This window comes from Scardinius erythrophthalmus (assembly GCF_964197995.2).
Source record: "Scardinius erythrophthalmus genome assembly, chromosome: 24".
NCBI classification, from domain to species: domain Eukaryota; kingdom Metazoa; phylum Chordata; class Actinopteri; order Cypriniformes; family Leuciscidae; genus Scardinius; species Scardinius erythrophthalmus.
This window is the reverse complement of record NC_138244.1, coordinates 3,367,667-3,382,666: the sequence shown is the minus strand read 5'-3', so window position 1 is coordinate 3,382,666 and position 15,000 is coordinate 3,367,667. Positions and strand designations below refer to the sequence as shown.

At 40.0% G+C, this 15,000-nt stretch overlaps 1 protein-coding gene across 1 annotated transcript in view; it reads left to right on the top strand.

The window, feature by feature from the left end:
* nell2a (neural EGFL like 2a) overlaps nt 1-15,000 on the top strand; it is a 123,827-nt gene that overhangs the window by 20,773 nt on the left and 88,054 nt on the right. The window contains 6 exon segments of the mRNA XM_081356843.1: nt 3,140-3,258; nt 3,261-3,309; nt 6,834-6,930; nt 12,223-12,295; nt 12,380-12,462; nt 14,123-14,251. Of these exon segments, the coding sequence (XP_081212969.1) occupies nt 3,140-3,258; nt 3,261-3,309; nt 6,834-6,930; nt 12,223-12,295; nt 12,380-12,462; nt 14,123-14,251 (550 nt within the window).

Below are 15,000 nucleotides of genomic sequence, written 5' to 3'. Positions count from 1 at the left end.
GATAGATAGATAGATAGATAGATAGATAGATAGATAGATAGATAGATAGATAGATAGATAGATAGATAGATAGATAGATAGATAGATAGATAGATAGATAGAAAGATAGATAGATAGATAGATAGATAGATAGATAGATAGATAGATAGATAGATAGAGAGATAGAGAGATAGAGAGATAGATAGATAGATAGAGAGAGAGAGAGAGAGATAGATAGATAGATAGATAGATAGATAGATAGAGAGATAGATAGATAGATAGATAGATAGATAGATAGATAGATAGATAGATAGATAGATAGATAGATAGATAGATAGATAGATAGATAGATAGATAGATAGATAGATAGATAGATAGATAGATAGATAGATAGATAGATAGATAGATAGATAGATAGATAGATAGATAGAGAGATAGATAGATAGATAGATAGATAGAGAGATAGATAGATAGATAGTTTAGGAGAGCATGTTTGAATGTCCTGATGGACGTTATTTTTCCCAACTGTGAAAAGAAATTGAACTCTGCCCTCGAGAGCTTGAACTTTAAATCCTGACAGAAAACAGCTCTTACTGCGGCCAATTTAGATTTGAGATTGGTTTCGGCGTCAGCATCTGTTCTGAGGGTCGGCAGGTCAGCAGTTTTCTCTAGATGAGCGTCTCGTATTTGAAAAGAACACGATATTTGCTTCTAGGAAGACAACAACATCACGACACGGCCTCAGAACCGAAGCAACTCTGTCCTCACTGTAATTGTGCTCGTTGAACTGTGTTTATTGAAGTCAGCGCATAATAGGGGCCTTGTGAAAGATGTTAATTACATTGTACGCGGAGTCGATAAAGCAGGTGGCTCTGACATCGGGAGACTCGGACTGGTATTGATATTCCCTTTCTTTGCAGCTGGAACTAGAAGAACAAGGCGAGAGGAAAATAACTCATTAGGTCCCTGTTTGTAGATAAATCAAAACCTGCGTATCTGTAATTGGCTTCTCTCAAATAATGCTCTCAAGCGTGAGGATTTTTCTGCAAGGAATAGGAAATAAAAATTGGTAGTCTGCACAGGCGGGCTGATGACTTTTTGGCAGCTTTCCCCATTAACACTTCCCCCTTCAAGTAAACCTTAATAGAGACGTGCAGCGCTGAGGAATAACAATGTGAAGGAGCGTTTTGCTCGTCCGGTGTTTCCTACTCAATCTGGAGAAACCATGCTTTGGCTTCAGCTGTGAGTTTGTAGTCTGAATTGAATGTGCAAAATTAAGGACAACAAATATCTATTGCACATGAAACTCTTGAATAGCAGTGTATCGCAGTTTCCACAAAAATATTAAGCAGCAGAAACGTTTATATTTCATGGAATAAATGACAGTTTAACATATTCAAATAGAAAATGTTTTTTAATATTGGTAAATTTTCACAATAATACTGTTTTTACTGTATTTTTGATCAATTAATGTAGCTTTGGTCAGCGGATAAGATGCATAAACATTTGCAATGATCCCAAACCTTTGATTTTTAGTATAAATATACTTCGTATATGAATCATATGAATCTATTCAAATCACTGGAAAAAAATGCAGACCAGACTGAGAGCAGTCAGATATTTTTCACTGTCCAGCAAAATAAATCCAGCAGGCCAATCAGATGTGAGCTTTCAGCCATATACTGAACAAAATACTATGGTTTCGCTTAATATTGTATAAAAGTCAGACTCCCGTGGTGCTAAAACAAAAGCACAGTCTCTCCACGAGGACTCGCACTCATCTTTTACTGTGGCCAGAATCAGCGCTGGTCAGCATGTGATGGGAATCTCCTGGGATATTGTTACGGAGGACATTTGGAAAGTTTGATGCATGTCAGGTCGTTAGAGACGAGCGTGAACCGCTGGTGTGCCTCAGGGGCCTGTGCGCGGACCGCTTTATTTGCGGATGCTGCAAAATATGCAACACAACTCCTTTGTTTGCTGGTCTGGCAGCGTGTCAGAGATCCCACTGTGTCTTCTACTGTCAATCACATGCTTAGTAGGAACAAATTATCAAGTATAGTTGCACATTTGTTGGGAAATGTGAGCGGTGCTTGTCTGTGCAAAACTCTCCTGCAAAATGGCATGGAGAGGTGGGCGGTTGCCGGTGTGTTGCTTTGTTTTTGACGGCACAGCTCTTCTTAACCCTTGTATTATGTAATTCTGGGTACGGGCGTTATGTTCTATGTCCGAATTGGATTCAATACATTTCACTAAAAATGTTTTACAGTAGAGGATGGAGCATGCCAAGATCATGGGTTCAATTCGCAGCAAAATTCACATGAACTGATAAAAAATTTACTTCTTCAAATAAAAGCATCTGTCAAATGTATAATTGTAAACCTAAATACCCTTAAATGGGTAGTTGAAAATCTGACATAACAGGGGTCAAATTTCATGGTTAACATCGTAATAGACATTTCTGTAACAATCACAAACTCACACACTGAATTTTAATACTTCGAGCTAGAGATTTGATTTAACCAGTTACCCTTAATATGATTGTGATTCTCGGCTTCCTCATGACTGTTATTACCTATACTGATTCTGTCACGAATACACACAGGAATCAGGAGATCCAAGAGCAGTATGAAAGTGGTGTTTATTAAAGGGTAATCCAACTCATAGTCGTCCAGGCAAGGTCAAAATCCAAGTTAGCAATCCAATACAAATAAACAAAACAAGAAACAAGCAAGAAAGACAGACCTCAGAAGTGTGGTGACCATATACAACGACTCCGTGACCAACACTAAAACAGACAGGGTATATATACACAAGTGCTGACAAGGTGACGAGAAACAGCTGAAAGACAATGAACAATCAGTGACAGACAGGAATTGTGGGAAATGCAGTTCAGAATAGTGACAGACACCGTGGGGAAGGAGGACATCTAGTGGTGACCCAGGGAACATAAACCAGACACTGTGACAGATTCTCTGCATGTGTTCACACATGCACATCCAAAAATTTTGGATTTAGATTTATCGGCCAATATATCGGTTATCGGCTTTCAAATAGAAAGAATTATCAGTTATCGGCCAAATTCTTCATATGGGTGCATGCCTAGTATAGTGTAAAGTGGATCGTTTGGGATGCAACTACTGACTGTGTGTTTGTGCAGATTGCTGGAGCTGGAGAGCAGCGGACAGAAGAGTGAAGTGCGTCTTCATTTCCAGACCAAAGGCCAGCAGACGTACACTGAGATCTTCCCCTACACTCTCGCCGACAACCAGTGGCACAAAGTGTGGCCATCAGCGCTTCACATGTGGCGCTCTATGTAGACTGCAACAGGTACACTGATGTTTAATGATTTAATATTCTGATTTAATATTATGATAACAATATTATTGATCTGCCTGCATTGACACCATTATATGAGAACTGAACTGAGACGATGGACATCACGTTTTTTTCCAGAGCGGCTATATATACATACTGTATATATGAACTAAATTAATAACTTTTTTACAACAAAAATGAACCATCACTGAACTTACTTAAGCTGGACTGTGACGCTATTTTCTTCTGGAAACAAACTTTGTTGCATTATTTTTCTGTTATCACTGTAAAGCTGCAATATAAATAGCGCAATATAAATATAGGTGACTTGACTTGAACATTGCCATTAAATTCAGAGATTGTCAGAATACGAAATATTGCTAAATGTAACCAAACAGGTGTCACACTTTACCATCTAACTGGGGACCTAGTGTTCTTTAGTGTAGTGAAATCAGTATAACATGCACATGATGTTGCTGTTTAACTTTAGCATGTACACTTTAACTGAATAAAAAATGGTAACCTAAAAATGGTAACATCTAAATTAACTTTGATTTGATAAACTTTATTAATCCCCCAGGGGGAAATGCACATGTCACAGCAGCACAACAATACAATGAATAAACCGAAAACATAAACAACATTCACAACAGCAACAAGTCTTGTTCTCCAGTATCAATTTCTCAAATTATCATGATTATATACAACCAAGTAAAAAATAGTCTATCTTGTATAACTCTGGTTGTAAAATCTAATTGCGGTTGAAAAAAAAAGACTTCCTAAAACGCTCCTTGTAACAGCGGGGATGTAGAGCTGTAGGTACTCAAAAAAGCTCAAGCTATTTCATTAAGAGGATGACAATCATGATTCATCATAAGAGAAAGTTTCCCAATCATTTTATCCTGCACTATCTCCTGTAAGGTGGGTAACACACTCCCCACGACAGAGCCTGCCTTCTTTATACGTTTATTTAACCTATTCTTCTCCTTTTCCACCAGTCCCCCTTCCCAACAAGTGACAGAGTAGAAGACCACAGATGAGACTACAGAGTCACTGAAGGTCTTAAATAGACATGACAAACAAAGAGTTTCTTAACAAATGAACACGACTTTGACCCTTCTTATAAACTTGCGTCGTATTGTCAGACCAGTTGAGCTTGTTGTTCAAATATACACCCAGATACTTGTTAACTCAACTTCTGACTCTCGTAAATGAACTGGTACCGCTTGCTGAGGAAGTCTGCTAAAATCACCCAAGATTTCCTTCGTCTTAAGGCCCTTGCACACTGAGTCCGAAATTCGCAACCAAAATTTTCGCACGTTAAAAAATAAATACGACCTCACGTTATGTCAATCACGCTTGCACACTACCTCCGAAACTCCGGATCAGGTTAGATTTTCTGCGTTTTTCGCATTCATAGCAAGCATTTTGAGAATTCAGAGCCACCGAATCACGAATACGATAAAACGCATGCGAAAATTTCAGACTCAGTGTGCAAGGACCTTTACTAGTGTTTAACCTGAGACTCTTTATTAGCTCCCTATATTCCCTCTCATCATGGTCCGTTATACAGCCAACTATTGCAGAATCATCAGAAAATTTCTGGAGATGACAAGATTTAGAGTTATACTGAAAGTCTGATGTATAAAAAGTGAACAAAAATGGAGCTAAAACCGTTCCTTGAGGGACTCCAGTGCTGCACTTCACTACCCGAGACACACAGTCCTGCGTCCTCACATACGTTCAAAGGGAAACATAAACCGCCCCCGGAACACGATTTATAGATTATCAAGACAGAATATGCTAATCAATGACTAGAAAATAACTACACATCAGCTGCATAAATTCATCAACTAACCATTCAGAAACGTCCTGTTGCTTCTACATGTTGTCACTTCTTCTCGAGTCTCTCCATCTTTGTCTGACTCCAGTTTGAACATAAAAGTTTTTAAAAATTTCCGTGCATGTCTGTGTGAGTGCAAGCTGTTGAAGCTCCGCCCCCTGTGCTGGGAGCAGCAGCTCATTTGCATTTAAAGGAACAGACACAAAATGGTGCGTTTTTGCTCAGCCTCTAAAAGTGACAATTTTAACATGCTATATAAAAATATCCGTGGGGTATTTTGCTAAAACTTCACACACACACTCTGGGGACATCAGAGACTTATTTTACATCTTGCGAAAAGGGCATTATACCACCGCTTTAATAATACTCTTAACTCAGAGGTGACCCAAGGTTTTTGGTAGGTACTGTGTTATCAACACAAAAGTTAATATAATCTGTAATACACTCAGTTAAGATATTAATGTCCTCATCATGTTATTTGCACAGAACCTAGTCAGTTGTTTCAAAACAATCCATTAATGCTTCATAGACTGAATCAGACCAAATCTCAACCGTTCCTCATCACAACCGGCACATAAACAGACCTAATGTAAACAAGATTATGATCCGATCATCCCAATGGAGGAAGCTTCTTTCACATTTGCATAAAACAAGTCCAAGATTTGATTGTCTCTCGTTTCACAGTCCCCATACTGAGTAAACGTGGAGAGAAGATTATGTAGAGATGCTTGGTGAAAATCACCAGAGATAGTAATCAGTGATTGGGGATATTTTTACTGTATCCTGGCTGTCACAGTATTAATATATTTACAAGCATTAGTCACACTGGCCGAAGCAGGGTGTGGTAGATTTTTCCCTAAACCTAACTATCTGGGTCTTGTCTACAAATCGACGTCCCCATTCAATAATAGTCACCTAACTAACTTGTTCCCGTAAACTAGCTTCCTAAACTAGCTTCCTGCACAGGAATAATCGACAGACAGACTTAAGCAAATGTCCTTTAAATGCTTTAATCACGGCCAGGAGATCTTCCCGAGCAGTTCTCAGGGAATCTCTCCCAAGAAGCAAGGCCGGAGGATCTCAGACAAATTCCATTGAGAATCCCACCAGAAAACACGAATACAACAGTTTTTATAGAATCGAGAAAACAAATGAGACTAACATGTCACCTTCAATATGATTGGTTCAATTGGTTCAAAAGCCCCAACCTTTTCCCTCTGTCGCTGGCAAAAGCAAACTCTGATTTTGTGATTACTTATCACAAGGTTTGAGAACTAGGCCTCAGTCCCACCGCAAGGTTGACTACACTGCAATACTGCAATACTGTGACTATACATACTTGACTACACTGCAACACTGTGACCAAACTTACTTGACTACACTGCAATACTGTAGTGCACATAATGACACGCACTGCAAAACCACTTCTTCGTGAGTCTTTTTTGACATGTTTTCCAGTGAAAATATGTAAAGAGCCTTGAAACAAGACATGTACTTGAGAAGCAACACTGCATAAACTAGTAAGGCTCTCATATGTTTTAAATCTCGGATATACAGTAAGTGTATATTTTTCACTTGTTTTAAAATAAACAAGAAGAATCTGCCAGTGGTGTTGAAGTTGGTATCAAGAATCCTGCCGTTTCACTGCTGCCGGTTCTGATATTCTGACGTTCATTGTGATGTTTCCCCTCAGAATCTACGAGCGAGTGGTGGCTGTTCCTCTGATGGAGATCCCGGGGGACACATCGTTCTGGGTCGGACAGAGAAACAGCGCTCATGGCTTATTCAAGGTATTTCATCCTCATCCCACAGGAGAATGACGAATCGTCACAAACACAGAGGCTGCTTCTCTTCCTGAGGCTTTCTGTGTGGAGAGGAAACATGCGGCGCACTGTAACTTCACCCTTCCCTTCTTTCTTCACTCGTTATTTGATCAGACCGACAGAAAAGATGGATTAAAAATAGCATTTTCTGCATTTGCCAGACGCCCTGATCTTACAGTGCACACAACATGTGCATTGTTTATCAGTACATGCATTTTCTAAGAGTCAGACCCGTGAGCTTTCATGCCGGACACTCGCTGAAGTAAACAGTAGATTTACTAAATAGTGTAGTGTATAGTATTTATTGATGATACATATATACAAACTATTGTGGTTATTGTGTATTTCAAACACAGTTGCGTGTGTATGTGAGTGTGTGTGAGTGAGTGCATGTGTTTGTGAGTGTGTGAGTGTGTTTGTGAGTGTGTATGTGAGTGAGTGTATGTGCTTGTGAATGTGTGTGTGAATGTGAGTGAGTGTATTTGTTTGTGAGTGTGTGTGTGTATGTGAGTGTGTGTGTGAGTGAGTGAGTGTATGTATGTGTTTGTGAATATGTGTGTGTGTTTGTGTATGTGAGTGTGTGTGTATGTGTATGTGAGTGTCATGGAGCCTCTTTGAGATCTGAAGTGTCTTCAGGTTGTTAAAAATCTCCAGAGTTAATTGTCAGATGTGAGGCTGGAGGTCGTTTGCGGTTCTTGACGATCTCTCACTCCGCCTCCTGCTTCTGTCTCCACGGAGACGCTGATTAGAGCTTAACCACTCCAGAAAAAAACAAAAGCATGTTTTTATCCCTTATTTGCATAGACACATCACAGATATCTGCCGTTTCATTTCCGTCATGTCCAGGACGTTGGCTTTCATCTTCCACACCATCTCCTTTCCCCAAGAACTTTAGGCAGAAAAGGCCACTATAGCCGCTATAAGTGTAATAGATGTCGTTCACACTCTAACTCAACACAATATCGATGTGGACTTTGAGACGCCGGTGATCAAAGACACCGTTACTGTTCGATTAGTGAAGATTCCACAGCTGTTGACCCGACGATTGCCTCTAATTTAAAAAATCACTGCATGCAAGTGTGTGTGTGTGTGTGTGTGCGTGAGTGTGTGTGTGTGTGTGAGTCAGTGTGTGTATGAGTGTTTGAGTGAGTGTGTGTGTGTGTGTGTGAGAGTGTACCTGTTTTTCTATCCCGGTGGGGACTTCAACCTGAATGCACACAGACTCATGGGGACTCGTGTCACAGTGGGGACCTAAATTGAGGTCATGGGTAAACAAGCTTATAAATCATACAGAATGAGTTTTTTTGGAAATGTAAAAATGCAGAAAGTTTTCTGTGATGGGTAGGTTTAGGGGTAGGGTTAGTGTGCGTGTGTGTGTGTGTGATAGGTAGGTTTAGGGGTAGGGTCAGTGTAAGGAGATAGAATATACAGTGTGTACAGTATAAAAACCATTACGTCTATGGAGAGTCCCCACAAAGATAGCAAACCAGACAAGTGTGTGTCTGTGTGTGTGTGTGTGTGTGTGTGTGTGTGTGTGTGTGTGTGTGTGTCAGTGCGTGTGAGTGTGTGTGTGTCAGTGTTTGTGAGTGTGTGTAAGTGTGTGTGTGTGTGTGTGTGTGTGGGTGTGTGTGTTTCAGTGTGTGAGTCAGTGTTTGTATGAGTGTGTGTCAGTGTGTGTGTGTATGAGTGTGTGTGTCAGTGTGTATGAGTGTATGAGTGTGTGTGTCAGTGTGTATTTGTGTGCGTATGAGTGAGTGTGTTTGTGTCAGTTTGTGTATGAGTGTATGATTGTGTGTGTGTGTGTGTGTGTGTGTGTGTGTGTGTGTGAGAGTGTGTGTCTTTGAGTGTGTGTGAGTGTATATGCGCGTGTGAGAGTGCATGTGTGAGTGTGTGTGTGTCTGTGAGTGTGTGTGTGTGAGTGTTTGTGTTTGTGTCAGTGAGTGTATATGCTTGTGTGTGAGTGCATGTGTGAGTGTGTGTGTCTGTGAGTGTGTGTCTGTGAGTGAGTGTAGATGCGCGTGTGAGAGTGCATGTGTGAGTGTGTGTGTTTCTGTGAGTGTGTGTGTGTGTGAGTGTGTGTGTTTGTGTCAGTGAGTGTATATGCTTGTGTGTGAGTGCATGTGTGAGTGTGTGTGTCTGTGAGTGTGTGTCTGTGAGTGAGTGTAGATGCGCGTGTGAGAGTGCATGTGTGAGTGTGTGTGTTTCTGTGAGTGTGTGTGTGTGTGAGTGTGTGTGTTTGTGTCAGTGAGTGTATATGCTTGTGTGTGAGTGCATGTGTGAGTGTGTGTGTCTGTGAATGTATTTGTGAGTGTGTGTGTGTGTGTGTGTGTGTGTGTGTGTGTGTGTGAATGAGTGAGTGTATATGCGCGTGTGAGTGCATGTGTGTGTGTGTTCGCTGACTTGCAGAGAAACTAAATTACATCCCGAGTTCCTATAAATCCAGAGCGTTCACCTCTATTTCCCTCTCATTGCTATGGAGAATCTGGAGAAACCGGCATCAGCTTTTGAATTTATGGTTGGAAAATTGAAGAGGCAAGACAATTTCGAAAACAATTTCTCATAAGTCACGGCGCTCTGCTTCTGCGAGGGCCGAAGGAAAGGCTTTCTGGGCCGGTTGCCACGGCGACAGAGTGTGTGTTCGCGACCAGCGCATGGAGGCCAATCAAATTAAGGCACATATGAAACAAATTCAATATGTATCTGCTTGTTTTGCTTATCAGAGTGGGACAGTGGCGACTGGGAGCTGTTATTACGCTCTCGCCACCCACATCATTTCCTCTCGCGACGCCTATTATGTCCAATTACCAGAGTGCGCGGCCTTGTCCACCTGCTATTAAACTCTCCGCGGTTCCCCACGCACTAGCGCTGGTTTCATCTCCGCTGGAGTGAGTGAGGCGTTTGATTAGCGACGAGTCGGGAACTTCTTCACGGGGTTCGGGTCTTTCAACGTCTCAAAGAAGCTGTGGATGTTCATACGGTGTCCTGAAAATGCGTCTGTCATCGAGGTTTGGGTTAATAAAGAGAGAGACTTGTTTTCCAGTACATATATCTAAACATTTTTAAATCAGGATACATTTACCGGAGACGAACTATATATTCCTAGAACAAATATCTGCCAACTTCTTAATTCAAAGGGAAAACGTGTTTATTTTTCTGACTGCACTTGTGAAAACAAGAACAAATATCTGCCAGTGCAGTCAGAAAAATAAACCTGGTTTAACAAACTCACGTCTTTCAGTCTTAATATCTTCAGTCATTCTCCTTCTCCGGTAAATGTATCTTGATTTAAGAACGTTTAGATATTTGTGTTGGAAAACGAGACAGAAATACTGAGGAAGAACATCATATTCTGTGGTGGAAAATACTTTCTAATGGCTTCAAAACTACTATTAAATAAAAATAAACATGAATTATTAGTGTTAAAGCTAGCAGCGCTAAAATACACAACCTAAATATTCCAGAAAAATGCATTACATTTTTAAAAAAAAAGAACAATCATATAGTGAATACTAAGTTGGAATAACAGATAAATACATAAATAGACATTTAAAATCAAATGTAACGCAGCACATGCAAACAAGGTTATTACAATGTTATTACAATGTTATTACAATCTTTCTCAGTGGAAGTTTTTTAAATATATTTTTGAAAGAAGTCTCTTCTGCTCACCAAGGTTGCAATTATTTGATCACAAATACAGTCAAATCCGTAAAAATCGTGAAATATTATTACGATTTAAATCGTTTTCTATGTGAATATATAGTAAAGTGTAATTTATTCCTGTGATCAAAGCTGAATGTTCAGCATCATTACTCCAGTCTTCAGTGTCACATGATCCGTCAGAAATCACTCTAATATGATGATTTGATGCTCAAGAAACATTTATGATTATTATCAATGTCGAAAACAGTCGTATTTGTGTGTAAACTTGATACATTTTATTTCTCAGGATTCTTTGATGAATAGAAAGTAAAAAAAAAACAGCATTTATTTGAAAAAGAAATCATTAATATAGTCACTTTTGATCAATTTATTGCGCCCTTGACTGAAACATAAATGTTTACATTTTAGACGCTGTCAATGTGTTGATTTTGACATAACTAGTGTTTTGCATTAAAAAGCACTGTTTCACCCAAACACCTCCGGATCATGCTGATTATAATAAAGGATAATCTCCACATGGCATCCGGCATCAGTTGGACTGAATCCTGAATAAAATGTGCAAGTTTGATTCGACACGGAGATAAAACCTCTAAATATAAACCGCAAATCGAAACTATGAGACAAGCAATATGGCTTTACAGGTGCTAATCCGGAGAACATGTCCTGGGAAAAGGTCAGGCTCATCCGCGTCCGTCCTTCTGCTCTCTTAATAGTGTTTTAAGCTTTCTGTTCATATTCTGCCGAGCAAATAAAAGCAGCCTTGAACATCTAAAAGCCACAATTTCAGAACCTGCAGCAGGATTTTACCCATAATGCACTGCTGAAGGACTGGTGGTGACTGTATAGAGGGGCATTCCTTACTTTCCATGTTAATAACCGTGCACATTTTTCCTTTTTGGGTCAGAATTTCTGCATGTGCATTATTAGAGCAGTGCAAGGTCTTCATTTGTGTGTTCATTGGTCTTCAAGTGCTCGTTGGATAAACTCTCTCAATTCTATTTAATGCCATGCAAAGTGTCATTAAATGTAATGAATGTGTCTGATTCATCTCTGCTCTGATCTAAATGTGTGTTTGAACCAAGCGGCAACCTTCCAGTCTCTCTCTTGAATCCAACACTGAAGTGACTTAAACTGCAGTTCATCGACTGGCCACTAGAGACCGGCTGCAGAGAGTCAATCCCATAGACACGCATGTTAAAATGCCCAACTTTACAGCAGAAAAAAAAACATGTTTACAGTCTGGTGCAAAAAGTGGTTTTGGTCTGAATAGATAATTTTGTCCTTCATGAAAACTGTGAGGGGGGGGGATTTTTTATAACTCATCCGTTTAAATTATATTAATCCTTAAAGTTCTGCATAATTAAGGGCGTGGCCACTTGATTGACAGGTGAATTGCCGCTGATGTCACTGCTAGCCGTTACGTCACCTCAGCTAATCCGCCTCGCTGCACATTTTCGTTTATCCGGGAGTGACTCCGCCCACTTTGGGCTTCAAAAACGCTCAAAAAACGAAACCTACGGGTGACGTGACGGACACTACGCCCATATGTTTTTACAGTCTATGGTCTGAACTGATTGGCGTGTGTTTTCCATGCAGGGAGTGATGCAAGACCTTCAGATCCTTGTAATGCCTCAAGGATTCATCACACAATGCCCGGACCTCAACCGTAGTACGTGCCGTTAATTACTAAACTTTGTTTAGTCCTTCCGTTATGATGACAAGCGCATCTCATTTACGTCTCTTTCTTTCTTAGCCTGTCCGACCTGCAACGACTTTCATGGACTCGTGCAGAAGATCATGGAGCTTCAGGACATCTTGGCCAAGACCTCCAGCAAGGTGACGAACTCAAAATCTCTGAATAATTGGATTAATTTCATTTCATCCTCTGGAATGTGAATCGGAATTTCAGTTATTTTGGAAAAAATAATAATTATTGCATTAACTGATGTCGCTCCAAAACACACGTGTGCTTTTATTTTTAATCTCCATTAGATTAATAAAAAAATTACTCCAAGTTACTTGCAATTTTATTTTTCCACCACCTGTGGCGATAGAGAGGCTAAAGTTATGTAGTGAACCTTTAAAGCCACACCGCGGAACTTTTGCGGGCGCTAGGGGCACTAGACCTGGAACTTTCACGTCTAGCGCCCCTAGAGGCCACAAGCGCCGCAGCACTGTCGCGAAAGTCTAGAAGATAGTATATCAGAGCCTATGGTCACGTGACGGCCGTAAAGCGATACGTTCTCCAGGTCACATGACCTGTTCAACGACGGTCCGTCTCCTCCAAACTTACATAGGCGGTATTTCAAGAGGGCAGCCCCGCTCGGAGCATTAATAGTGTCAAACGCTGTATATTGGCCTGAGGAATCATTTAAAATAACTTGTATGCGTCAACTCTTTAGGTCACAAAGTCCACGGTGTGGCTTTAAATAAACAAAATACAAACAAGAAAATACTATCTACACTGCAAAACATGTTCTTCCTCAGTATTTCTGTCTTATTTTCCAGCACAAACATGTAAATATTCTTAAATTAAGATACATTTACTGGAGAAGAGGCAAAAATGACTGAAGATATTAAGTCTTGTTTTCTGTAGTGAGTTAAACTTAAAATAAGAAGAAATATCTTTAATTATTTGTCTGACTCCATTGGCAGATATTCATTCTCGTTTTGAGCACAAACTCACTTTATTTTAATCGTTTATTCAGAAAACAAGACTTAATATCTTCAGTCATTTTGCTTCTCCAGTAAATTAATCTTGATTTAGGAATATTTAGATATTTGTGCTGGAAAACAAGACAGAAACACTGAGGAAGAACATCATGTTTTTGCAGTGTAAGTCTTTCTACTTCAAAATTTCACTTCTAATTCAGTGTGTTGTCATTTCTTAGAAATTTGTTTTAAAGTATTTTTTTTGTGTATACACATTAGGAGGCATTTCTAATATTCAGTATTAATATCACCTAATGTGTCTGTATATTATCCATATGATGTGTACGTGAACATATTTATGGGTAAGTCATACTGAAAAATGAATGAAAAGCTACAATTACAGCAGTTGACATGAATTTCTTTCCAACTTAATATAATAATTATAGTTCTGGATCTTCTTTGGTTTCTTCAGATTGATATTTAAAAGTATTTTCAACTCAGCTGAAAGCCTCAGTCCCGGTCTGGCAGTAAACGCAGCACATTTCTCCCGTTTTTGTTTGACAGATGAATCCGAGCCCAGTCTTTGGGAACATCTGGGCTGCGTCTGTGCTATGAATTTAAAGTCTTGTTTATGTTGTTGTAATAACTCACAGCTGCCAACTGCACAAAACTCTGGCGCTGATGAGGAAAAACTCCTCTGATCGAGCGTGTCAAAATAACTCCGGCTTAATGAAAAATGCAAACAGCCGATCGCAAATGATCAATCAAGTACGGGCGTTTGCTCATCTGTTTTCTGTCAGAAATGGAGTGTAATTGGGGTGAGGTGGGGTGCTTTTCTTCTCAGCTGTCTCTGGCCGAGGAGAAGATGCAAGGCCTGGATTCGTGTTACTGCGAGAGAACGTGTCACGTGAAGGGAGTGACCTACCGAGAGGAGCAGACGTGGACCGACGGGTGCAAGAACTGCACGTGCTCGGTGAGTCAAACGCTGACCTATACGCCTCAGTGCTGGAGCGTCTGCAAGAACGTTTGGTCTCTCTCTTGAATCCAACACTGAAGTGACTTAAACTGCAGTTCATCGACTGGCCACTAGAGATCGGCTGCAGAAGAGAGTCAATCCCATAGACCTCCATGTTAAAATGCCCAACTTTACAGCAGAAAAAAACATGTTTACAGTCTGGTGCAAAAAGTGGTTTTGGTCTATAAAGCTAATTTTGCCCTTCATGAAAACTGAGAGTTTTTTATTTTTATGACTCATCCGTTTAAATTATATTAAGCCTTAAAGTTCTGCTTAATTAAGGGTGTGGCCACTTGAGTGACAGGTGGATTGCCGCTGATGACACTGCTAGCCGTCTGTTAGCGTCACGTCACCTCAGCTAATCCGCCTCGCTACACAGTTTATCCGAGAGTGACGCTGCCAAGATGGCGACCGCTGGCTCCGCCCACTTTGGGCTTTAAAAACGCTCTTCAGAAACATATGGGTGAAGTCACGGACATCTCCATCTTTTTTTATAGTCTATGGTTTATACTACGGTAGAACGATTGCAAAGACTGCTCTATATGTTATTTACTCATGAGAAATATGGATTAAAGGACCGTTCACACCAAGGATGATAATGACTGTGAACCAAATAGTTAAATTATATTTATAGCTAACATTATAGTTAAAGTTATCATTATAGTTATCGTTAAAGTTATTGTTAAAGTTACTGTTATAGTTACCAT